The 25981-nt window shown below is 48.1% G+C and overlaps 1 protein-coding gene across 4 annotated transcripts in view; it reads left to right on the forward strand.

The window, feature by feature from the left end:
* The window catches only part of ccdc24 (coiled-coil domain containing 24), a 143142-nt gene extending 135683 nt beyond the window's left edge, over positions 1–7459 (forward strand). For all 4 annotated transcript variants that reach the window (XM_038794109.1, XM_038794110.1, XM_038794111.1 and 1 more), the window contains one exon: positions 6519–7459. In XM_038794109.1, coding sequence (XP_038650037.1) covers positions 6519–7248 — 730 coding nt within the window. In that variant the 3' untranslated portion in view covers positions 7249–7459. The remainder of the gene's footprint in view (positions 1–6518) is intronic.
* The last annotated feature ends 18522 nt before the right edge of the window (positions 7460–25981 follow it).

Below are 25981 nucleotides of genomic sequence, written 5' to 3' on the forward strand. Positions count from 1 at the left end.
GGAAGCAGGGACGATAGTGGCGTTTAAGGGCATCTTGACAAATACATGAATAGGATGGGAAATAGAGGGATACGGACCCTGGACGTGTGGAAGATTTTACTTTAGATGGGCAGCATTGTCGGCAGAGGCTTGGAGGGCTGAAGGGCCTGTTCCTGTGCTGTACTTTGCTTTGTTCTTTGTTCATTCCAGGGATCATTCTTGTGAACCTCCTCTGGACCCTTTCCAAGGCCAACACATCCTTCCTTTGATACGGGTCCAAAACTGCTCACAATACTCCAAATGGGGTCTGACCAGAGCCTTATACAGCCTCAGAAGTACATTCCTGCTCTTGTACTCTAGCCCTCTCGACATGAATGCTAACATTGCATTTGCCTTCCTAACTGCCAACTGAACCGGCACATTAACCGTAAGAGAATCTTAAACAAGGACTCCCAAGTCCCTTTGTGATTCTGATTTTCTAAGCATTTCCCCATTTAGAAAATAGTCTATGCCTCAATTCCTCCTTCCAAAGTGTATAACCTCACACTTTTTCACATTGTATTCCATCTGCCACTTCTTTGCCCACTCTCCTAGCCTGTTAAAATCCGTCTGCATCCCCCCTGCTTCCTCAATACTACCTGTCCTTAACCTGTAAATCTTTGGACTGTGGGAGGAAACCGGCACATCCAGAAGAAACCCATGCAGACACTGGTAGAAAGTGCAAACTCCACACACACAGTCATCCAACGTCGGAATTACACCCAGGTCCCTGGCGCTATGAGGCAGCAGTGCTAACCACTGTGCCACCGTGCCTCCCCATGTCAGTGAGTTGTTTATTGGCATGCAGGTGTTGCTTAGGCGGAGGTGGTGTTGTGGTGTTGTCACTGAACTTGTAATCCAGAGACCCAGGATAATGCAAGTTTGAAACTGACCATGGCAGATGGTGAAATGTGAATTCAGTAAAAGACTGGATTAAAAGTCTAATGGTAAAACATTGTCATTTGTCGTTAAAAACCCGTTTGGTTCACTAATGTCCTTTCGGAGAGGAAATCTGCCATCCTTACCTGGTCTGTCCTACATGTGACTCCACAGCAATGTGGTTGACTCTGAAACGGTTTAACAAACCAATCAGTTAAAGGGCGATTATGGATGGGCAATAAATGCTGGCCCAACCAGCGATAGATTAATCGGGTGGTAATTAGCGGAGTTAGATTTGTCCTATTTGGTATGCCCATCCAGGAATGTAGCACCACTGATTGTATAGTATTTCCTCAGTATTGCATTGAAGTACAGATCATGTGTTTACCACAATGTTCTGAATCACTGTTAACACTGAACAAAACCTGATATCTTTGATATTAAAATCATAAAATGAACATGTGCATGAGAAATAACTTCTTGAATTTACTTGAAAGTATGAAACCTTTTTGCTTTATCTTTCTATTAGTCCCTGTGTTGCTCTCATCACACTATTTGAATCAGGAGGTTGAGGGGACACAAATGAACTATCTTGGGTGTGCTTCAGCATTCATGTTCAGTCAGGCAGTAGCGAACAGAAGAAAATGTCCCTGAATTATGCATTGTTCCAATTTTTTCTTGCTCCCCGCTTCACAGAAACAAAGCTGAGAATTTGGACTCTCACACTTGCTTCACTTGTTCACTTTCTGATATCCTGTGGCGGTGCTTTCTAACACATGCCATGTGTCTCATATTTAGGAAGTTCTAGTTGCACGTGAATACTTAAATAATTTCTAAATAAACTGAGCTCATCTCTTTGAATTTTTAACGATTCATTCTTGGAATTTGGACATCTCTGGCATTTATTACTCACTCCAAGTTGTCCTGAGAAGGTGCTGATGTGGCTTTTTCCTGATTTGCTGCAGCCTGTGGCCCGAAGACACTCTGACAGCTTCTGGGAGGTCAAATTCAGAATTTTTACTCAGCAATGTGAAAGAAGATGATAAAATAAAAACAGAAAATGGTGCAAATACACAGCAGGTCAGCAGCATCTCTGAGTGAGGACCGAGTTAACATTTCAGGTCAAGGACCTTTTGTTCATAACTGAAGGGAATAGGAATGGAATTGGCTTTGTGCTGGTGAAGGGGTGGCGTACATGAGGAGAACAAAACAGGAGGTCGGTGACAAGGTAGAGGGCAGGAGAGATTCAATGACAAAGATTCTTGTACAAATGGAAAAGGGAGTAATGACGGTTTGTAGTAAAGAAGCAAATGATTTCTCCAGAATGGCAGAACAATGAATAACTGTACAGAGTTTATGGAATGAAATTGTTGAACTCAATGCTCACAGAATTCCAGAATGGTTACAGCACATTAGGAGACCATTCAGCCTGCGCTGTCAGTGCTAGATTGCTGCACACACAATTCACCTGGTGCCACACACCTGCCTATTCCCTGCACACTTTCCCTTTTCAGGTAATGATCCAATTCACTTTTGAATGCCTCGATTGACCCTGCCTCCACCACACGCTCGGGCAATGCAATCCAGTTCCGAAACACGCATTGCATAAAAAAGACATTCCTTATGACGCCATTGCTTATTTTGCTAATTACCTTAAATCAGTGCTGTCTCATTCTTGATCCTTCCACCAATGGGAACAGTTTCTTCCTATCTAACCCTTTTCAGACCCCACTGGATTGTTGATTATCTTTTAAAAAATAAATTTAGAGTACCCAATTATTTTCTTTTCCAATTAAGAGGCAATTTAGTGTGGCCAATCCACCTACCCTGCACATCTTTGGGTTGTGGGGGTGAAACCCACGCAGGCACAGGGAGAATGTGCAAACTCCACATGGACAGTGAGCCGGGGCCGGGATTCGAACCCGGGTCCTCAGCGCCGTAAGCAGCAATGCTAACCACTGTGCCACGGATTTTGATTATCTTGATCACATTCAGTCTACTTTTCCCCAAGAATAACAGCCACAACTTTACTCTTCCTACATGGTTGAAGTTCCTTATCCCTGGAACCATTCTCATTAATCTTTTCCGCACCTTTTCTAGTGACTTCACATCCTTCCAAATGTGTGGTGCCCAGAACTGGATGCAGTACTCCAATTGAGGCTGAACTAGTGTTTTATATAAGTTTAACATTACTTCTTCCTTTTGCATTCTATGCCCCTATTGATAAAACCCAGGACCCTTTTTTTTTAACCGTGCTCTCAACCTCTCCTGCCAGCTTCAATGATTTGTGCACATACACCGCCAGGTCTCCCTGCCCCTGCTGCTCCTTTAGAATTGTGCCCTTTATTTTGTATTGTATCTATTTTACCTACCAAAATTAATCTCTTCACACCTTCTGCATTAAATTTCATCTGCCATTTGTCTGCTTATTCCACTGTCTGTATACCTTTGAAGTTCTACACTCTCCACCCTCACGGTTCAAAATACTTCCAATTTTCTTGTGGTCCACACATTTCAAATTTTTCCAGAGGGTGTTAAATGCCTAACTGAAGGTGAGGTGTTGTTCCTCAAGCTGTGTTGAGCTTCATTGGAACACTGTAGCAGGGCCAAGGATGCAGTTCTCTGCAAGGGACCAAGGCAGAGAATTAAAATGATAGGCAAGAGAAGACTGAGTGGAAATGGTCCGCAAAGCAGTCGCCCAATCTGCATTTGGTCCCCCCCCCCCCCCCCCCCCCCCCCCCCCATGCAGAGGAAGCTGCATTGTGAACAGCAAATAGCATATGTTCAATTGAAAGAAGTACACGAAAACCACTGCTTCATCTGGAAGGAATGTTTGGGACCTTAGATGCTGAGGAGAGGAGGTAAAAGGGCAGGTGTTACATTTCCTGTGTTTGCCTGGGAAAGGGACACCAGTGATGGGGTGATTGAGGAGTGGGCCAATGTGTTGCAAAATAAATCGTCCTTTGGAATGCTGACAGAGGAGGGATAGGGAAGACGTGTTTGGTAGTGGCATCGCGCTGGACGTGGTGGGAATGGGGGAGTGATCGGGTGGAAGGTGCAGTAAAGTCTATTATGGTTCTGGGAGGGAGGGGAAGGGGTGAGATCAGAGTGCAGGAAATGGGTTGGACACGATTGAGGTCCCTGCTGACCACATTGGGGGGGGGGGGGGAAGCATCCTTGGTTGAGGAAATAGCAAGAGCTATCAGAAGTAGTGTTCTGGAAGGTTGCATTATTTGAACAGAGAAAGATGGCATTAGATGCCCAAATCAGGCTGGTGTGCAACTTGGAGGTAATAATTAATTTAATAATCACAAGTCGGCTGACAGTAACACTGCAATTAAGTTACTGTGAAAAGCCCCTAGTTGCCACATTCCGGCGCCTGTTCGGGTACACAGAGGGAGAATTCAGAATGTCCAATTCACCTAACAAGCACGGCTTTCGTGTCTTGTGGAAGGAAACCCACACAGACACAGGGAGAACGTGTAGACTCCGCACAGCCAGTGAACCAAGCCGGGAATCGAACCTGGGACTCTGCGCTGTGAAGCACTGTGAAGCACTGTGCTACTGTGCCGCCCTAGGTAAACGTTAGGGTCGTGATGGTGTTCCCATGCAACTGATTTTCCACGTCCTTCTAGGCTTAGGCAGAAGGTTTTGGAGTTGCAGCTGAAGAAGCATTACTAACTTTGTGCAATGCATCCTGTAGAGAATACCAGTGAACCTTGCTACCCTGGTGGTGAAGGGGAGACCAATATTTAGATTAATGGATGAGTTTCTAATCAAGTGGATTGCTTGCCCTAGATGGGTCAAGCTTCACCGATTGAGCAGATCACAGGCTTGGTGAATAGACGAATGTCTATGGGTATTGCCTATATGGACTGCTAGAATGCATCTGATAAAGTATTGGATAAAAGTTAATTAGCAAAAGCTAAATCACACAGAATAGGAGGTTACATTGTGACTGGGGTCTGTAATTTGTTGATAAGCAGCAGATAGAGTAGGGGCTAAAAGACTGTATGGTGGTGCAGTGGTTAGCATTGCTGTGTCACGGCGCCGAGGTCCCAGGTTCGATCCTGGCTCTGGGTCACTGTCCATGTGGAGTTTGCACTTTCTCCCTGTGCTTGAATGGATTTTGCCCCCACAACCCAAAAAATGTGCAAGGTAGGTGGATTCCTCTTAATTGGAAAAAAAATGAATTGGATACTCTAAATTTATTTTTAAAAAGAGTAGGGGCTTAACGGTTCATTCTCTGATTGGCAGAATGTGACGGGTGGTGATCTTTTGGGATCTGTAATGGGGCCTCAGCTCTCAACTTATCACTAATATATTAAAGATATATGAAGGAATACAGACCTCTCTAAGTTTGTGAAAGGTGCTAAGTTTGGAGGGACATAGTAAATTCTCTAGATAAAACAAGAAGTCACAAAGGGACGTAGACAGACTAATTGAGTAGGTAATGACTGCAACAGCTGGAATTCAATGTCGGTCAAGAAGGACTTCCATGTTAGACCTAAGAGAGACAAATCAAGATCTTTTCTTGTTACTGGGAAGCTGGGAAGGAGCAAAATAAATTGTGTTCAAGCACGCAGGTCACTGAAGGCTACAGCAAAGGAACTAAATGTATTTTAGAAGGCCACTGGAATGTTGGCCTTTATCATGAGGATTGGGAATCAGAAGTAACAAAGTTATACATCAGTTGGGCGGAGCCTTGGCAAGACTCCATTGTTTTCAGTTCTGTGTACTGAAAGTCCAGAAAGAAAGATGGCATGGTGCAGATTCACCAGAGTAATACCAGGCCTTGAAGAGAGAAATTCTGAGGGCAGGATGCATGAATGTAGTTTGCATTCTCTTAAGGTGATCTAGTCGAGATATTGAGAATGATGAAGGATTTCATAAGGTGAATGCAGCGAAACTGTTTCCTCTGGCGTGGGAATCTGGAATAAAACAGCATAATCCAAAGTAGCGTTCGGCCATTTTGGAGTGAAATCAGTAAGTATTTATTCACACAAAAGGGTGGTGCAAATCTGAAACATTCTTCCTCTAAAGTCTGTGGATGCTGGAAGAATTGAAAATTTGCCAGCCAGATGTTGTCAGATATTTGTAAGGAACAGGAACCCGCGAGATATAGCGCAAAGGTGAGACAATGGAAATGAGGTGCAGATCAGCCAGTCAGGTATAATGATTGGAACAGGCTCACAGCTGAATGCCTTACTCCTATCCCTATTGCACCGACACAGAAATTGTCTGACCAAGACTGACCTCTGTGATGGTGGGTACCTGAGGAAGATGCGATGATGTAACTGACAGCTCAGAGGTGCATGAGAACAGCTCCCCACATCTGTTCTCTTCCCTGTGAGGGGATGGTGATTGGCATCGGCTTTCTGCTTGCATGTGACAGCATGACTGAGACCAGCAACTTGAACCACTGGACGGCCGAGCTGTGTGTTGAGTCCAGTGAGCTATACCATAGCATTGTCCCTAACATAGCTGGGATGAAATGGGTAATTCGCATAAAGATATATTTTTCACCGTTTGCTTCAAAGAAAAACATTCTCAAGTGTTGATTATAGAAAAGCATTGCTGTGCAATCACTCCACGTTAAACCTTTCTTTTGTTTGATATAGGAACATGTCAAGATGCAACTCCACAGCAGCAAGCCCATCAGAAGAGATTCACTACTCAAGACTAACAGCTGGTCTGTCTGAAGCAGATCTGGAACAGAAAATGAAGAAACACAGTATATCACCTGTGGGTGGATCCAGTGCCAATGAAACTAGGGACTGTTCTATAATACTGGGATCCTCTGCCGTACTTGCTGTATCACCACACAGGACCTCCTTAAGGGCTGTGGACTTTTCAGGACCCACTCACCATGATGAGGGAGCCTCAGTGAGAGTCCCTGCATCAGAAAGCACATGTACCCCTGGCACTTACTCTAAGGTGAAAGGCCAGAGTAAAGTTCAGTTACATCTAATGGAGGATGTGTCGAGAACATTCAGTATTCGAGAAATTGAGTCTACGCATGATAGAGCTTGCGGAGGAGAATCGCCCTCTTTACAAGAGGAAGTGCAGAAACCGCCGGCATATTCAGACTCTGTTAATAACTTGCCAGTCGGGCAACAGTCCATCTCTCCCTTCATCCAGACAGATGCTCATTGCATCGCAGAAAACAAGAGGGTTTTGCCATCGAGTTTAAGGAGCCCTGCCGGGGTGTTATCTACAATAGCGAAACATGATGGTCATATTCTCATCCCGGCGCCACCTTTGACTGAGAAGCCCATTGGTGCTCAACCCAGGAGCGCACACAGAGTCAGAAGAACCCACGTAGATAGCGTAGCTGGCAGCACTTGGTGACTGAATTCAGTCCGATTGTTCCAGCAAGCTGGCCTCAGTTTAGAAGTTTGGTTTGATCTGAATTAACCTAAATCAATTTAGTACCAATCAAAATAAATGCTGAGGTTCTGCCCCACATTCCCCATATCCTGTTGTTTCGGTTAATTTATTTCCATCGTGCTACCTCATGTTTTATTTAAGATATGTGTGAATTAAAATAAAAATAAAACCAGATATCAAATATGTTTATTTTCTTTTGATTTGAAAGAAAACATAGAAAATTCAATACATTTTACATGTTTTTCAATAAGATATTCTTCCTGGGAGCTCTGCTTTTCGAATGCAGACAGGAACTATGCATTCCCTTCCGTCCAACATGTCCTAAAAAGCACTTTTTTTTATTAAGAATGGAACAACAGATTGAAGTTACTGTAAATAAAATTGGAAGAGATGTGAAACTGGCGACCAATTTAATCACCCGCACTTTATCTGGCTGATTTAGCTCACTGGGCTAAACCACTGGCTTTTAAAGCAGACCAAACAGGCCAGCAGCACGGTTCGATTCCCGTACCAGCCTCCCCGAACAGGCGCCGGAATGTGGCGACTAGGGGCTTTTCACAGTAACTTCATTGAAGCCTACTCATGACAATAAGCGATTTTCATTTCATTTTCATTTCATATTATTGCCCAAGTCAAAATTAACCCCTTTGTATACAATTGTATGCACTGTCCACTAGGTGGTGCTGTAGAGCAGCTGATGTTTCTGAGCCCTCAATACAATACTCAAGCATTTTCGAAAAGGGGAGGTAAAAAGATGAGGAAGTTCTAACTGCCATTCCACTTTAGCTCCTGTGATAGTCACTTTGAGCCTCCTGTGTGGGCAGTTTCCTGTTGAAGTCCTCATTACTGCCTTGAGTCTTAGCTTCTCTACCTCTGAAAAATTAAAAAGGGAAGGTATGGGCGGCACGATAGCACGGTGAGAGTGGTTAGCACTGTTGCTTCATAGTGCCAGGGCCCCCGGTTTGATTCCCGGCTTGGGTCACTGTCTGTGCGGAGTCTGCACTTTCTCTCCGTGTCTGCGTGGGTTTCCGCCTGGTGCTCCCGTTTCCTCCCACAAATCCCCAAAGATGTCCTTGTTAGGTGAATTGGGCACGCTGGAATATCCCTCCGTGTGCCTGAACAGGCGCCGGAGTGCGGTGACTCGGGGATTTTCACAGTAACTTCATTACAGTGTTACAGTACGCCTACTTGTCGGGGCAGCACGGTGGCACAGTGGTTAGCACTGTTGCCTCACGACGCAGAGGTCCCAGGTTCGATCCCGGCGCCGGGTCACTGTCCGTGTGGAGTTTGCACATTCCGTGTTTGAGTGGGTTTTGTCCCCACAACCCAAAAGATGTGCAGAGTACATGGATTGACCACGGTAAATTGCCCCTTAATTGGAAAAAATTAATTGGGTACTCTAAATTTATTATTTTTAAGTGTAAGCCTACTTGTGACACAAATAGAGAATATTATTAATTATTATTGCCACTACCACATACTAGTGAGTGAGCATAGGAGTAGTAAAGTAAGAGAAATTAATGTATGGGTGGAGAACTAGTAAAGCAGGGAAACCTTCAGATTCCTACTGCATGAAGACATGTTCTGGGCAGGAGGGAGCTGTGCAAAGTGGATGGGCTACACCTCAACAGTGGGACCGGTGTCTTTTCTGGACAACCTCTGGAAAGTTCTCAACAGCTGGCATTCCTTTTTCCTTTGCAACTTCCAGTGCTCCTTTCCACCCTTCTATTTTAGCAGATAAGACCTAAAGACAGGAGCAGAATTAGGCCATTTGGCCCATCGAGCCTGCTCAGTGGAAAAGCAGTTCCTCAAAGTTCTCTTCGAACCATTTTTAAACCCTACAGCCTAATCCCCAGATGGAAGCCAAAATCCCATTCAATCTAGTTTTGGTTCTCTCCATCTCTCCTCATACAAAACTTTTCTTTTGTGGTGTGTTTCCCATTCCATAAACTGCCTCACAAATCCCGAATCCCGGGCACCTCCACTCTGGAACAAGTATTACTTGGGCTATTGATCATATTAGTCATTGCTCACCCTCACATCTACTATTTGCATTTTAATAGGCAGTGTGTTTGTTTGAGTGTTAGTTGCATCTCTGTATCTGAGCCCCATGACCTACAACCGCCCCTTCTTCCCAAAGGTGTGCTTCTGGTCCTGGTGGCCCACCCTAGACAAGTCTCTACTTCCCTGCCTGCCTTCCAATTGCCTGCTGGCACCCATCTGCACCTCTTCATCTATGACCTGCACCCAATCCCTGCCACCCTCCCTAATTCTTGTTACTGCCCTGTGCTTCCCCTGCCACATGCCACTTCTCCCATCCTGTCCTTTTCTCTCTCCTCTTTCTCTCTATCTTCACCTTTCTCACCTTCATTTTTCCCTCTCCCGCCACCTAATCTGGCTCCTTCCCTGTTTTCCCTTTGGTAGTAGGCTATATTAGGGATATCGCGGTACCTAGGTGGGATGTACCTTATACTGTAGTATGAGTGGTAGAACCTGCCTGCTGGTTCCGCCCAGCAGGCTGAGCATAAGAGTCTGTGTTTCACCCACAGCAGTCATTCTGTACCGGAGCTGCTGCGGTAACTACTTGTTCATTAAAGCCTTCAATTGGACTACAATCTCGCTTCAGTAGTGATTGATCGTGCATCAATTTAATGAACAAAATTGAACAATGGCTGCTCTCCACATCAAGCCAGAGTGTCTACAAATCAACCCCCACGTGGCAAATGCAGCAGCAAATTTTAAACATTGGCTGGCATGTTTCAACAGGTACATCAGGACGGCCCCGACTACCCCCACGGAGGAACAGAAAATGCAGGTCCTCCACTCAAGGGTGAGCCCAGAAATCTACACGCTTATTGAAGACGTTGTGGTGAATTATAAACCTAACAATTCACACTGTGTTCTATTATATGTATTGTGTCCTTGTGGGCTCTGTATACGAGCCGTTGCGCGGCTCTGCCCGTAGGGGGAGATGAGGAGTTTGTACTGGGCTCCACCCTTGGCTCCGCCCATTGCTCAGCCCATGGCTCCTCCCACTAACCGGAAGTATAAAGCTCTGCAGTCGTGAGCCTGCTGCCAGTTCATCTCGTCGCAGGCAGGCTCTGTTGTAAGATTATTAAAACCACTGTTCACTTCCAATCACGTGTCTTGTGAATTGATGGTCACATCAATTTAATAATCTTAGGAAACTTGAAGAAAACTACTATGGAATCAGCCCTCAAACCTGACGACTAGAACTCGACCCGCAGGCTGCAGAGGCAATAAATCTTTCTACACTAGCTCAGATGTTTCAAGGCCTACCTGGCTGAATCAAGCACTTCAGAAACTACGGAGGAGCAGAAACTCAGCCTACTGCACGCAAGGGTGAGCCACCGTATCTCTACTCAACTTAACAGTACTTCCTCGTATACGGAGGCCCTGGCCATGCTCGATCGAATGTACGTGAGGCCCATCAACGAGGTCTATGCGTGCCAAATTTTTACGACCCGCCGCCAGCGCTCCGCGGAGTCGCTGGAAGAATTCCTGCGGGATTTGAAAGCTTTAGCTCGGGACTGCAATTATCAAACTGTATCAGCCGCCCAACATATGGAGCTCGCTGTCCGAGATGTATACATGGCAGGGCTCAGGTCCAACTATGTGCGCCAGTGGTTGCTTGAAAAAGGGGCCCAGAACTTGGAGGACACTGTAGAGTTAGCTACAACTATGGAGGTCTCGTTCCGCAGCCTCACCTCATTCCCCGCGGACCAAGCGACCCCATCCTGGGCCCCCGACCAGCGACTGCCCCAGGCCAGCGCCGCGCGGCCACCCACCCACTACGCAGCTCCAGTGTGCCATTTTGGGCAGCCCCAACACCCATGGCAGCACTGCCCGGCCCGCAACGCGACCTGCAGCAGTTGCAGTCGCAAAGGACACTATGCCCGGGTCTGCCTGACGAAGAAAACCCCCACTCCAAACTCTCCCGCAGCCCAGAGCACTCGCTTCCCAAACTCGCAGGCCCCGAAATGCTGCAGCCTGTATGCCGACTCCGCCCCCACCTGACACGTGCGACTCATGGGGGCCGCCATCTTGGCAATCCTCCACCACGCGACGGCCACGTGCGACTCATGGGGGCCACCATCATGGACACCATCTTCCTCGCCGCCCGCCACGTGCGATCCACGGGGGCGGCCATCTTGGGATCCATCCTCTTCAACCTCTGACACTCACCTCGAAGACTACGACCTCAGTCATCACGGGGCCACTCCAGCACAGCTGATCGAGCCGCCGACTACCCGCAACTCGGCGCGGTCACGTTGGACCAATCGTGTCCGAAACACCTCCGCAACTCGATGATGACCGTTAAAATCAACGGGTACAGTACGCCGTGCCTCTTTGACTCCGGGAGCACCGAGAGCTTCGTACACACAGATCTGGTAAGACGCTGTTCGCTCCCTATTTTCCCTGCATGGCAGACTATCTCCCTCGCTTCGGGCTCACACTCTGTTCACCTCCAAGGGCGCACCGTCGCGACCCTAACGATTCAGGGTGCCAGCTACTCGAACTTCCAGCTATACGTACTCCCCAAACTCTGCGCCCCACTCTTACTGGGACTCGACTTGCAGTGCAACCTCAAAAGCCTCACACTCAGCTTCGGCGGGCCCCTACCGCCACTCACTATCTGCAGCCTAGCAATGCTAAAAATCGACCCCCCTCCACTCTTTGCTAACGTCACTCCGGACTGCAAACCCGTAGCCACTCACAGCAGGCGGTACAGCCTGCAGGACAGGGTGTTTATCAGAACCGAGGTCCATAGGCTCTTATGTGAGGGGGCCATAGAGGCCAGTAACAGCCCCTGGTGAGCTCAGGTGGTGGTCGTCAAGACCGGGGAAAAATTCCGAATGGTAGTGGACTATAGCCAAACCATTAATCGGTTCACGCTCCTCGATGCGTACCCCCTTCCCAGGATTGCAGGCATGGTGAATCAGATCGCCCAGTCCCGCATTTTCTCCACGGTGGATCTGAAGTCTGCATACCACCAGCTCCCAATCCGTCCGGAGGACCGCCACTACACAGCATTCGAGGCAGATGGCCGCCTCTTCCATTTTCTCCGGGTTCCCTTTGGCGTCACGAACGGGATCTCGGTGTTCCAACGAGCAATGGACCGAATGGTGGACCAGTACGGGCCACGCTTCCGTACTTGGACAACGTCACCATCTGGGGCCATGATCAGCAGGACCACAACGCTAACCTCCATCGATTTCTCCAAACTGCCCAGAAACTTAACCTCACGTATAACACGGAGAAATGTGTTTTCCGCACGACCAGGCTAGCCATCCTCGGCTATGTCATGGAAAACGGAGTCCTGGGCCCCGACCCGGACCCGGACCGACAACTCCCTCTCCCTCATTGTCCCAGGATGAATTATAAACCTAGTAATTCACACTGTGTTCTATTATATGTATTGTGTCCTTGTGGGCTCTGTACATGAGCCGTTGCGCGGCTCTGCCCATAGGGGGAGATGAGGAGTTTGTACTGGGCTCCACCCTTGGCTCCGCCCATGGCTCCTCCCACTAACCGGAAGTATAAAGCTCTGCAGTCGTGAGCCTGCTGCCAGTTCATCTCGTCGCAGGCAGGCTCTGTTGTAAGATTATTAAAACCACTGTTCACTTCCAATCACGTGTCTTGTGAATTGATGCGCAGACGTGGACGGTTTTGAGGACGCAATGACTTTGTTAAAAGAGCACTACGTCCGCACTGTGAATCAGGTATACGCTCGGCATCTTTTAGCTACCAGACGGCAGGTCCCAGGGGAATCACTGGACGATTTTAACCGCGCATTGTTAGTGTTAGGTAGTAACTGTAACTGTCCACAAGTCTCAGCCAATGACCACACCGAACTCTTAATACAGGATGCTTTTGTTGCGGGCATGCTGTCCTCTAAAATCCGCCAGCGACTGCTGGAAAATGGCACGCTAGGGATTAAAGAGGCACGGAAACTTGCACACTCCCTAGATGTTGCCTCCCGTAACACCCAGGCCTACGTTCCCGACTCTGTGGTACCCGCATGGACAGGGTGGACCCCACCCGCGGCCGATTCCAATGCACCCCTAAATTACCCACAAGCTTGTGCAGTGTGGCAGCCAGGAAACCCCGGGGGGGGGGGGGGCAATGCTATTTTTGCAGGCAAAACAAACACCCCTGGCATCGCTGCCCGGCCCGATCCACAATCTGCAAGGCTGCGGGAAGAAGGGGCACCTTGTGGCAGTATGCCAGGCCCGGTCGGCCGCCGCTGTCACCACAGGCGAACCAGGCCCGCTGCCATTCCTCGCCTAACAGGCCATGTGCATGGATTCATGGGAGCAGCCATCTTGGATGACGTCTCAGGACCCCGACTCGGCTGGCCATGTATCTATTGCCTGATGAGATCTCCCAGCCGGCCATGTGCGATTCATGAGGACAGCCATCTTGGATGACGTCTCAGGACCCCGACTCGGGTGGCCGTGTATCGCCCAACGAGATCTCTCAGCTTCTGCCACACGTTGCCTCAGTGACACTGGACCAGTCTCGGCCCCGAACGCTTTCAACCACTACAACATTAGTACTCATCAACGTGCACAAGACATCCTGCTTGATAGACTCTGGGAGCATGGAGAGCTTCATCCATCCCAATACGGTAAGACACTGCTCCCTCGCTGTACACTCGATTAAACAAAAGATCTCCCTGGCCTCTGGGTGCCACTCTGTGGAGATCTGGGGGTACTGCATAGCCAACCTCACTCTCCAGGGCGTGGAGTTCAATAACTTCCGACTCTACGTCCTCCCCCATCTCTGTGCTGCCACACTCCTGGGACTGGACTTCCAGTGTAACCTGCAAAGTTTGACGTTCAAATTCGGCGGCCACCCTCAATCAGGTGGGCAGACCCGTGGCCTTCTTTTCATGCATCCTCCACGCCTCAGAAATCCGCCATTCCTTCGTTGAGAAGGAGGCCCAAGCAATCGTTGAAGATGTGCAGCATTGGAGGCATTACCTGGCGGGCAGGAGATTCACTCTCCTCACTGACCAATGGTCGGTAGCCTTCATGTTTGACAATGCACAGCGGGGCAAAATTAAGAATGATAAGATCTTACGGTGGAGGATCGAGCTCTCCACCTATAATTAGGAGATCTTGTATCGTCCCGGGAAGCTCAACGAGCCTCCTGATGCCCTGACCTGTGGCACTTGTGCCAGTGTACAAGTAGACTGACTCCGGACCCTCCACGATAACCTCTGCCACCCGGGGGTCACCCGGTTCTTCCACTTTGTTAAAACCCACAATCTGCCCTACTCCATCGAGGAGGTCAGGCCGTAACCAGAAACTGCCAAATCTGTGCGGAGTGCAAGCCGCACTTCTACAGGCCAGAGAAAGCGCACCTGGTGAAGGCTTCCCGCCCCTTTGAACGCCTCAGCGTGGATTTCAAAGGGCCCCTTCCCTCCACCAACCGCAACACGTATTTCTTAAATGTGATTGATGAGTACTCCCGGTTCCCTTTCGTCATCCCCTGTCCCGACATGACGGCTGCCACCTTCATTAAAGCTCTCCACAGCATCTTTACCTTGTTCGGTTTCCCCGCCTACATCCATAGCGATAGGGGGTCCTCCTTCATGAGTGACGAGCTGCGTCAATTCCTGCTCAGCAGGGGTATCGCCTCCAGCAGGACGACCAGTTACAACCCCCAGGGAAACGGGCAGGTAGAGAGGGAGAACGGGACGGTCTGGAAGGCCGCCCTACTGGCCCTACGGTCCAAGAATCTCCCAGTCCCGATGGCAGGAGGTCCTCCCCGATGCACTTCACTCCATCCGATCACTACTGTGCACTACTACCAATGAAACATCTCATGAACGTCTCCTTGCCTTCCCTAGGAAGTCCCCCTCAGGGACCTCGCTCCCAACATGGCTGGCAGCCCCTGGACCCATCCTACTCCGCAAACACGTGCGGGCCCACAAGTCGGACCCACTGGTCAAGAGGGTACATCTCCTCCATGCTAACCCCCAGTACGCCTATGTGGCGCACCCCGACGGCCGACAAGACACGGTCTCCCTCCGGGATCTGGCCCCCGCTGAATCCCCACCCTCACCCCACCCCCCACCAACCCCAACCATTTTTCCACTGGCGCACATCACCACAGCCCCCTTCCCAGGAGCATCACCGCCGGGACTGCGACGATTGCAGAGGTCGACGAGGGCCCCCGACCAGCTGATAATTTCATTGTAAAATTAACTTGTAAATAATTGTCTGATCCCCCTGGGTCACTGTCCGTGTGGAGTTTTCACATTCTCCCCGTGTCTGCGTGGGTTTCGCCCCCACAACCCAAAAATGTGCAGAGTAGGTGGATTGGCCATGCTAAATTGCCCCTTAATTGGAAAAAATAATTGGGTAATCTAAATTTATAAAAAAAAAAATAATTGGCAGGGCCCGCAACCTCGACCCCTTACAGGAACCCGCCTCCATCCATACCCATAATGTCTCCATCTCCTTAAACCAGCCCAGCACTTTTTCTGCATTGGCCACCCAGTAATAGTTCAGAACAGCCAACCCCCACCCCCCCCCCCCCCCCCCCCGACTGACTCCCCTTTGGAGCACCGCTTTCCTTATCCTGGCCACCTTTCCTGCACACACAAACCACAAGACCAGTCTATACACCCCCATAAAAAATAACTTTGGGAGAAAGAGCGGCAGACACTGAAACAGAAACAAATAATGCGGCAGAATGTTCATGTTCACTGCCTGCACCCGCTCTGCCACCGACAAGGGGAGACTATCCCACCGCAACAAATCCTCCTTCACCCTCCCAGCCAAGCTCGTGAAATTGAGGTTACAAAGCCGTGCCCAATCCCGCGCTGCACCCCCAGATACCTAAAATGAATTGTGGCCACCCGGAAGGGTAACCCCCCCCCCCTTACTCCCGGCCCTGTGCCTGGAGAAGACACCACAAAATACTCGCTTTTCCTTAAATTCGATTCTGCTCCGCCATTCAATGAGATCATGGCTGATCTTTTATGGACTCAGCTCCACTTTCCGGCCTGAACACCATAACCCTTAATCCCTTTATTCTTCAAAAAACTATCTATCTTTACCTTAAAAACATTTAATGAAGGAGCCTCAACTGCTTCACTGGGCAAGGAATTCCATAGATCCACAACCCTTTGGGTGAAGAAGTTCCTCCTAAACTCAGTCCTAAATCTACTTCCCCTTATTTTGAGGCTATGTCCCCTAGTTCTTCTTTCCCCCGCCAGTGGAAACAACCTGCCCACATCTATCCTATCTATTCCCTTCATAATTTTAAATGTTTCTATAAGATCCCTCCTCATCCTTCTAAATTCCAACGAGTACAGTCCCAGTCTACTCAACCTCTCCTCGTAATCCAACCCCTTCAGCTCTGGGATAACTGCTTCTCAGCAAATAGTGTGGGGGCAGCTTCAGCCAATCAGACACTAAGCTACACACTGCACCTTTAACTGAAAAACAGCAGAATTAGATTTACCACTTACATTTCCTGATTACCTCACTGCACCAAATTACCAAGTTGCAATTCCACTCTGGATGTTCCTCACTCCGGCTGTGTCTCCTTGTTATTATAAGCCCACCGCCTCCCACAGCTACTTTGGCTGCACTTCCTCACACCCTGCTTCCTCCATTCCATTCTCACAGATTTTCCATCACTGTCACATCTGTTCTGATGCTACCTTATACAATGGCACTTCCTTATCACTCAACCGAGGATTCTCCACCCCACACTGTAATTGACAGGGCCCTCAATCATGTCCAACCTATATCCTGTACTTCACCCTCACCCTTTCCCCTCCCTCCCTTAAGCATGATAAGGTTTCCATCCCATCAACCTTCACATTCCAAGGATCATCCACCGCCATTTCTGTCACCTCCAGTATGATGCCACCACCAAACACATCTTCCCTCCTCTCTCCTGTCAGAATTTTGAAGGGGCCTTTCCCTCTACGACACCCTGATCCAGGCCTATGACTGCAACACCACATTCCCCTCCCACAACACCTTCCCATGTAATCGCAGAAGGTGTAACACCGGCCCTTTTAATTCTTCTGTCTTCACTGTCCAAGTCCCCAAACGCTCCTTCCAGGTGAAGCATTGAGTCGCTTGTGCTTCTTTCAATTTGGTCTACTGCATTCTCTGCTCAAATTGTGGCCTCCTCTATACTGGGGTGACCAAACGCAGATTAGGTGACCATTTTGCAGAACGCAAGACTGAACACTATTCAGTCCACAAGACCACAACCTTCTGATTGTTTGCCATTTCAATTTTCTACCTTGCTCTCATGCTCACATTTCTGTCCGAGGCCTGCTGTGATCATAGTCTTATCATAGAATTTACAGTGCAGAAGGAGGCCATTCGGCCCATCGAGTCTGCACCAGTTCTTGGAAAGAGTACACTACCCAAGGTCAACACCTCCCCCTATCCCAATAACCCAGTAACCCCACCCAACACTAAGTGCAATTTTGGACGCTAAGGGCAATTTATCATGGCCAATCCACCTAACCTGCACATCTTTGGACTGTGGGAGGAAACCGGAGCACCCAGAGGAAACCCAATGCAAGCTGAAAGAACATCACTTCATCTTCTGATCAGCCACTTTACAAGCTGGACCCAATATTGAGTTCAACAGCTTCAGACTGTGACCTTGACCTCCAGTTTGTTTTGCCAAATACCAGTCTGCATCTTGTTTTCACATCTTTGCTTTCAGTCAGAGCTGTCCACACTTACTCTGGATTAGTGCGTTGTTTCTTTACTACAAATATTACCACATCCTTTGCTTTTTGTTCCCTAACAGGTTTGTCATTTAATCTCTCCTCGCCTTTGAACCTATCCCTGACCGCTGTTGTTCCACCTGGTCCTCTCCTTTACTCAACAACATAAAACCCATCACGTTTGTGTGGTGATATGCATCACTGTAAATACACAAGGGGTTAATGTAAATACATGTAGACTAGCTAGACACTAGAGGGAGCACCAGAGATATGACACACAGACACTCAACCAATAGGTCAGTTAGATAGGACACGACCAATGGGCATTCACGATACACACAGAGGTGACACTACCACAGGGGGGCATTACACCAACCCATATATAAAGGACACAGCACACATGATCTTCCTCTTTCCAGTAGAGACACTCAGTGAGTACAGACACAGGGTTGATTCAATATCACACCCACCACGTGGATTGTAGCAGACTGGTTTGTCAATCTGAGTAGCTATAGAAGGATTAACAGTAGTGGCGAACCCTAGTAGGAGAATTGTAAATAGTTCAATAAACGTGTTGAAGTTATATCCACGTCTGAACCTTCCTTTGTCAGAGTGAACATCAAGGAAGCCGCTTATGCTACGCCAAGAGCATAACAAGACATGGTACATAGGAGTGGCTGTTTTAATCCATATAGTTACAACTCAGCAAACAGTGACAACCAACAACAACAACTGCTCTTCAGTTCTATAGAAGAGTCATATTGCACTGGAAACTATAACTCTGTTTCTTTCTCCACAGATGCTGATAGACTCCAGTACTTTTAATTTTTATTTCAGATCTCCAGCATCCACAGTTTTTTGTTTATATGATCTGAGAAATGGTGACTGGAAATGAACACAGTGCAAGTAGCCCTATTTCTGATCATGTGATGGAGAACTGGTCAGTCCATGAAGTTACAGATAATACTGGAGTACAATTCTGCTCCCGCTGATTATGACTGACAATGTCTCATAGATGCCCAGGATTGAACTGCTAGACAGGCTCTGAATCTGTCACATTTAGCACAATGATGGTGCCACACAACATGATGCATGGTATCCTTATTGGGACGACAAGGAATGACAAGGGCTGTATACTGATCACTCCTACCAGCGCTGTCATGAATTGATGCATCTATGACAGGTAGATTGGCCAGGACAAAGTTGAGATGGTTTTTCTCTCTTGTTGATGTTCTCACCTGACACAGGCACAGTTTGATAGATTTGTCTTTTGGGACACAGCTAACTTTGTCAGTAATTGTGTTACTGAGCCATGCTTGGTGATGGACGTTGAAGTTCCCCACCCAGAGTAAATTCTGTGCTCTTGGTTCCCTCAGTATTTCTTTCCAATGGTATTCAATAAGGAGGAGGTATTGATGCATTAACCTAAGAGGAGAGAGGAGGAAGGGTGACTGGGGCTGTGAGGGGAGGGGGGGTGGGTGTCCTGGTTATTAGCAGGAGGTTTTCTTGCCCATGTTTGACCTAATGCCAGGAGACTTTGTGGGGTTCGGAGTCAATGTTGAGGACTCACAGAGATGACTGTATACCACAGTGCCGCCACCACCGATGAGTCTATCCTGCTGCTGGGACAGGACATGCAGGGAAGGTGATGAATGAGTCTGGGACATTTTCTGGAAGGTATGACTCGTTGAGTATGGCTATGTCAGGCTGTTACTTGACTAATCTGTGGGACACTCTCACAATTTTGTTCATAAGGAGGCACTTCAGGGTGAACAGGGCTGGGTTGCCATTGCTGTGTTTGGTGCTTAGGTAAATGTCAAGTGGCCCATCCAGTTTTATTCTTATTAGACTTGGTAGCATTGAGTGACTTGCTACACTGTTTTAGATACCTAATTAACCACATTGTTTGGGGTCTAGAATTACATACATGCCAGACTAAATTCAGTGATTTGGCTAGCAGCCTGAAGCTTCCATACCAAGGGTATAACAATTGGGAGGGAGTCAACCACATCAGATTCTGCTCTCTCATAAAACCCTGTGAACGGTTTGGTAAATCATACTCTGGTATGTAGCAATAGATGAAAATGTGTCCAACAATTAAAAGCTTATGAAAGCCAATTAAAAGCCTTAACAGTACTGTACTAGCTCAAGGCTTTCAAATTGGATGATACTTAATTATTTAAACCAACAGTAGGAAAGTCTATCACAATTGGACTTGATTTAATTGAAAATGTAAGGCACAAGACGGCCACAAGGTGGTAGTATAATACTGAACATTAATTAAAGAAAATTCAGTGATTTAATGGTGCTGTTTGAATCAATGTTTTTCTTTTTTTAATACAGTGAGTTATAGTCTATCGGAGCCCATGAGATTAAAGGAACAGTCCAGCTTAAAGTGGTGGTTTGACCTCAACCAGAGTATTGAATCCAGTTCTGAGCACCGCACTTTAGGTGCAGGAAAGATTCACGAGAATGGTTGGAGGGATGAGGAATTCAGCTAACATGGATAGATTGGAGAAGATAAGGAGACGGAGGTGATGGAGGTGTTCAAAATCCTGAGGGGTCTGGCCAAAGCAGCTTGGGAGAAACATTGGCAGTAGGATCGAGATCCAAATTTAAAGTGATCGGGAAAGGTAAGCCACACAATGGAATGAAGAAAACAATTTTTACACAGTGGGTGGCTGGACTGGACTGCTTGAGAGAGTGAGGTGGAGGAAAGTTTAGTCAAGGCCTTCAAAAGAGAATTGGTTAATTAATTGAAAATAAAGGCAGGGCTGTGGAGATAGGGCTGGAGGGTGGAGCCAGAGAGCTAGCATGGACACAAAGAGGTGAATGGCCTCTTTCTGTGCTGTAACCATCTATAATTGTATGGAATTGGCTAAGGGGCAGAGAGCAGGCCTGAATGGTCAGTTTGCAGGCTAAGGCAAGTTTACAATGGTACCAGCCATGGATTGGTGTCAAGACCCCACTGCTCTTTGATCTATAATAATGTCTGGGCTTTGGACTTGGACATAATTTCAAACTTTCACAGTGTTCACAGTGAGGAGGGTGGTCACAGACTTCAGGAGGACAGCAAGATTACATTTAATGCAGATAAGCGATGGTAGGAAGAATGAAGAAAAGCAATATGAAGTCAATGGTGTTATGGGAGAGGTGTTTTCAGAACTCCAAAATGTATCATGGAGTCCAACTAACCCCCCCCTCCCTTTTATGGATTGTTGCTTTTGAAGCACGCGGCTTGTTCCCTAGGTGTGGTATTACAATTATGGACACGTAGTTTTTAAAACAAAAAATGTTTATTCCATGAACTCAACTTAACCTTTTAAAATAAACATTGGATCTCTGAACACCCCTTACTTCACAGATAACCCCGAAAATAATACAACACTACCCAATCCTGCAAACTGTTCTTTTAAACATCCAAAAGACTTCAACCCTCCAACAATAGGAGCACAACAGGTTACATTCAATATATTTATAGTCTTTGGATTTGCATAAATCATCAGACCAGCTCTTTTCCTTCCTGCAGCTCTCCCAGCTGCTCTCTCAAAACTGAAAGTAAAAACTTCAAAATGGCTGAGCTAAAGCCCAGCTCCACCCACACTCTGACATCACTGCATTTCTTAAAGGTTCATTGCTTAAACATCCATCTCTTAAAGGTACTCTCACATGACAATGGTACAATCTGTTAAAGGTGATGCAGGACCAGTGACATCTTGGGGGGGTGCGGGGGGTGCGCATCATCCAAGGTCACAAGGCAACTTGAGAATGTTGGTACAAAGGCAAATGGAGCCCTTGGATTATTTGATAGCAGCATAGAGTCCTATAGCAAGGAGGTTATGCTAAACCTTTATATTACACTGATTACGACTCAACTCAAGTGTGATGTTCAGTTCTGGACACCAAACTTCAGGAAGGATGTCAAGGCATTTAGGGAGAGTGCAGATACATTGCAAGCTGGCAAAGCTCCAGGTGCTAATACCACATGTACCCACCAGCACAAGAAACAGGCACTCTTGCAACATCTGCTGGTGGGAGGGGGCAGTGTCCCAGGTTGTGCATGATGCCAAGTTTGGGACGCTGTACAAGAGCAACAGCAATAATCGAGACATCTGGATGAGCGTTGTGAGAAACGTATTTGCCAGTGTTGCCCTTGTCAGACTACAGGTTCTGGCTGAATGTATCTCCCCGATTCTCAGTGTGGTTTCAGAACCGTAAGGTCTACAGTTGACATGATCCTCTCAGTCCAGCAGCTTCAAGAGAAATGCTGTGAACAAAGGAGGCCTCCATTTATTACCTTGATTGATGTCACCAAGGTATGTGACCATCAAGCAGGAGCAGTCTATTGAAGCTGAGGAAAATTGGCTCTCCCGCCACCCCCCCCCCCCCCCCCCCCCCCCCCAGAAGCTGCTTCAAGTAATTTCCTTCCATATCAATATGACGGGTAAGGTCAACTATGATGGGGTAACATCGGGAACCCTGAGACCGCAGTGGGGTCAAACAAGCTTGTGTTCCAGCATCAACGCTCTTTGGCACATTATTTTTTGCTGCGGCCATATGCCTTCGGCTCATCTACAGAGATGCCTACTCGCATACTCGGATTGAAGGAAAGCTGCTCAGTCTCGCCCACCTGTGCCACGTTCTCATGAGAGAGTCGCTCTGTGGCGACGATGCTGCACCGGCATTTCATACTGAGGGACAGCTTCAGCAGCAAATGACTCTCTCTCATGCCTGTAGAGAGTTTGGCTTGACTTTCAGCATCAGAGGAGACAAATGTCATGGTTCAGGATGTTGCCACGCCGCCATTATCCAACATTGACAATTGTCACAATCACGTCATGGGCCCGTAAAACCTATTGGGAGATGGACACTGCACTTTTAAAAGAAGCCCCATGGAATATGGACTGTCCTAAAATGGACTCAGGTGACTTATTTTCTGGTTTTTGGGTACAGATAGACACAGACATCTCTGAACATATTTCTGGGAATTACTTAAAATATAAATCGCCTTCCCAGATGCTGACCGACTAGCCCACACCACTTCAATGGAAGGGATTTAAAATAACAACAGCTGCTGGACTGCCTTGCTCGATGATATGAGATTTCAAATAAAGACATTCAGAGGATAATCACGCCGAAATGTCGATGGGGCATCAAACATCCCCCCCTCCCACCCCCACACCCCATTGCATGAGGAACGGTTGGGGAATCTGGGTCTGTACTCGTTGCAGTTTAGAAGAATGAGGGGAGATCTTATTGAAACTTACAGGATACTGCGAGGCCTGGATAGAATGAACGTGGCGAGGATGTTTCCACCAGTAGGAAAAACTACAACCAGAGGCCACAGCCTCAGACTGAAGGGATGATCATTTAAAACTGAGATGAGGAGGAATTTCTTCAGACAGAGGGTGGTAATCTGTGGAACTCTTTGCTGCACAAGGCTGTGGAGGCCAAATCACTGAGTGTCTTTAAGACAGAGATAGATAGGCTCTTGATTAATAAGGTGATCAGGGATTATGGGGAGAATCATAGAATTTTATCATAGAATTTACAGTGCAGAAGGAGGCCATTCAGCCCATCGAGTCTGCACCGGCTCTTGGAAAGAGCACCCTACCCAACAACTCCACCCTATCCCCATAACCCAGTAACCCCACCCAACACTAAAGGCAATTTTGGACTCTAAGGGCAATTTATCATGGCCAATCCACCTAACCTGCACATCTTTGGACTGTGGGAGGAAACCGGAGCACCCGGAGGAAACCCACGCACACACGGGGAGGATGTGCAGACTCCGCACAGACAGTGACCCAAGCCGGAATCGAACCTGGGACCCTGGAGCTGTGAAGCGATTGTGCTATCCACAATGCTACCGTGCTGCGGAGAAGGCAGGAGGATGGCGATGAGAAACATATCAGCCATGATCGAATGGTGGAGTAGAGTCGATGGGCTGAAAGGCCTAATTCTAGTCCCATGTCCTACAGTCCCCTATGGCCCTACGTCAATTACATTGACTTTCCACTCATTGCGTAGGCCATGGATTACTGCCATCACATGACTGAAATTGACTGGAGAGAGCCACCACATTATTAACCCACAAGGACAGCCCTGTATATCAGTCTATCAAAGACTAGAAGGACGCCATCTCTGTCTCAGCTTAAGTCACCTTAGGCAGAGAATTGGGGGGTATTCATTCTACCCACCAGAGTACAGGGGCAGGATTCTTCTGCAACTGGCCGGATGGCCCGACACGGCACGAACCACTCCGGCTTCAGGCCGCCCGGAAGTTGTGGAACCCTCCGCACTTACGGGAGCTAAGCCGGTCCCGGAGGGATTGGCGCTGCGCCAACCGCCGCCGAAGGGCAGCCTTGGGCAGGCGCATGTTGGCATATGCGCAGAACCGCCAGCATGTTCTGGCACATGTGCAGAACCGCCGCCGTGTTTCCTGCTCATGCGCAGGGGGGTTCTCCACGTCAGCCATGGTGGAGCCCTACAGAGGCCGACGCGGAGGGAAAGAGTGCCCCCACGACACAGGCCCGACCGCAGATCGGTGGGCCCCAATTGCGGGCCAGGCCACCCTGGGGCCCCTCCCGCCGGGGTCGGATCCTCCCCCCCCCCCCCCCCCCAAGGACTCCGGTAGCTACCCTCCAAGCCAGGCCCCGCCAGGATGGACCATGTCCATTTCACGCCAGCGGGACTAGCCGAAAACGGGTGGCCGCTTGGCCCATTGGGGTCCGGAGAATTGTTGGGGGGGCGCTGCCAATGGCTCCCGACAAGCGCAGCACGATCCCCGCCCGAAAACCTGCGGCGGAGAATTCGGCAGCCGGCATCGGAGCGGCGGGGTGGGATTCACGCCGCCGCCCCCCCAGCGATTCTCCATCCCGGTGGGGGGGTCGGAGAATCCCACCCTAGTTCTTTACTACAGGCGTTCGACCAATTTCAACTGGAAAGCCACAGGTTTGCTGTTGTTTGGAGCAAACCAGCGTGAATTCATCACCAGAAACCTCTGGCCTTCATTTTTCTTCAGTACATCAAGAAAGAATCGTTCAGGCCTGCAACAACAGTGGCACAGAGGTTAGCACTACTGCCTCACAGCGCCAGGTAACCCGGGCTCAATTGCAACCTTCGGTGACTCTGTGTGGAGTTTGCACGTTCCCCTCATGTCTGCGTGGGTTCCCTCCGGGTGCTCCAGTTCCTTCTCACACTCCAAAAATGTGCAGGTTAGGTGGATTGGCTACGCTAAATTGAACCTCAGTGTCCAATGATGTACAGGTTAGGTTGTGGGATTATGAGGATAGGGTGGTTGGAGGGATGGACCTAGGTAGGGTGCTCTTTCAGAGGGTTGGTGCAGACTCGATGGGGCGAATGGCCTCCTTCTTCATTGTAGGGAATCTATGATCCGAACATTTCATCGACCATCTGAGGATACTTTAGAAGTGACCCTTTTTGTAACGTTTTTTTAACTCAAAGTAACTGATTGCATGTTACATCTTTCAAGATCTGTTCTTGTGTGTGTGCGAGGTATGAGTGTCTTGGTATGTGTGAAGGAGTGAATGTTGTTGTGAATACATTTTGGGTGTGTGAGAAATAAACGTTAATCCTTTCTTTTGATTTAAATTTACAAGAAAGCCTGTTTTGTGTCTGTTCTTCAAAGTCACAGCACTCAAGGAGTTAAAATACTCCTCAAAAATATGTCTTGTTGGCATCAGGTGAGAAAAGGAGGGAAAGTATCCACATCTCTCCCTATCTGAGACACAATGTGATGTTGAAAGTTGTGGATAGCTTCACATGACTAGGCGCTGCAATCTGTCACTCTGCTGAAATCAACACGTATATTGCCAAAGCTGCAGCTGTTATGTCCAGGCTGAGTAAGAGAGTGTGGAACAACAATACCCTGACTGGGTACACCAAACTGTGAGTGTAGCAAACCTGCGTCTTCAGTGTACTTCTCTCCAGTGA

The sequence above is a fragment of the Scyliorhinus canicula genome, chromosome 4, assembly GCF_902713615.1.
Source record: "Scyliorhinus canicula chromosome 4, sScyCan1.1, whole genome shotgun sequence".
NCBI classification, from domain to species: domain Eukaryota; kingdom Metazoa; phylum Chordata; class Chondrichthyes; order Carcharhiniformes; family Scyliorhinidae; genus Scyliorhinus; species Scyliorhinus canicula.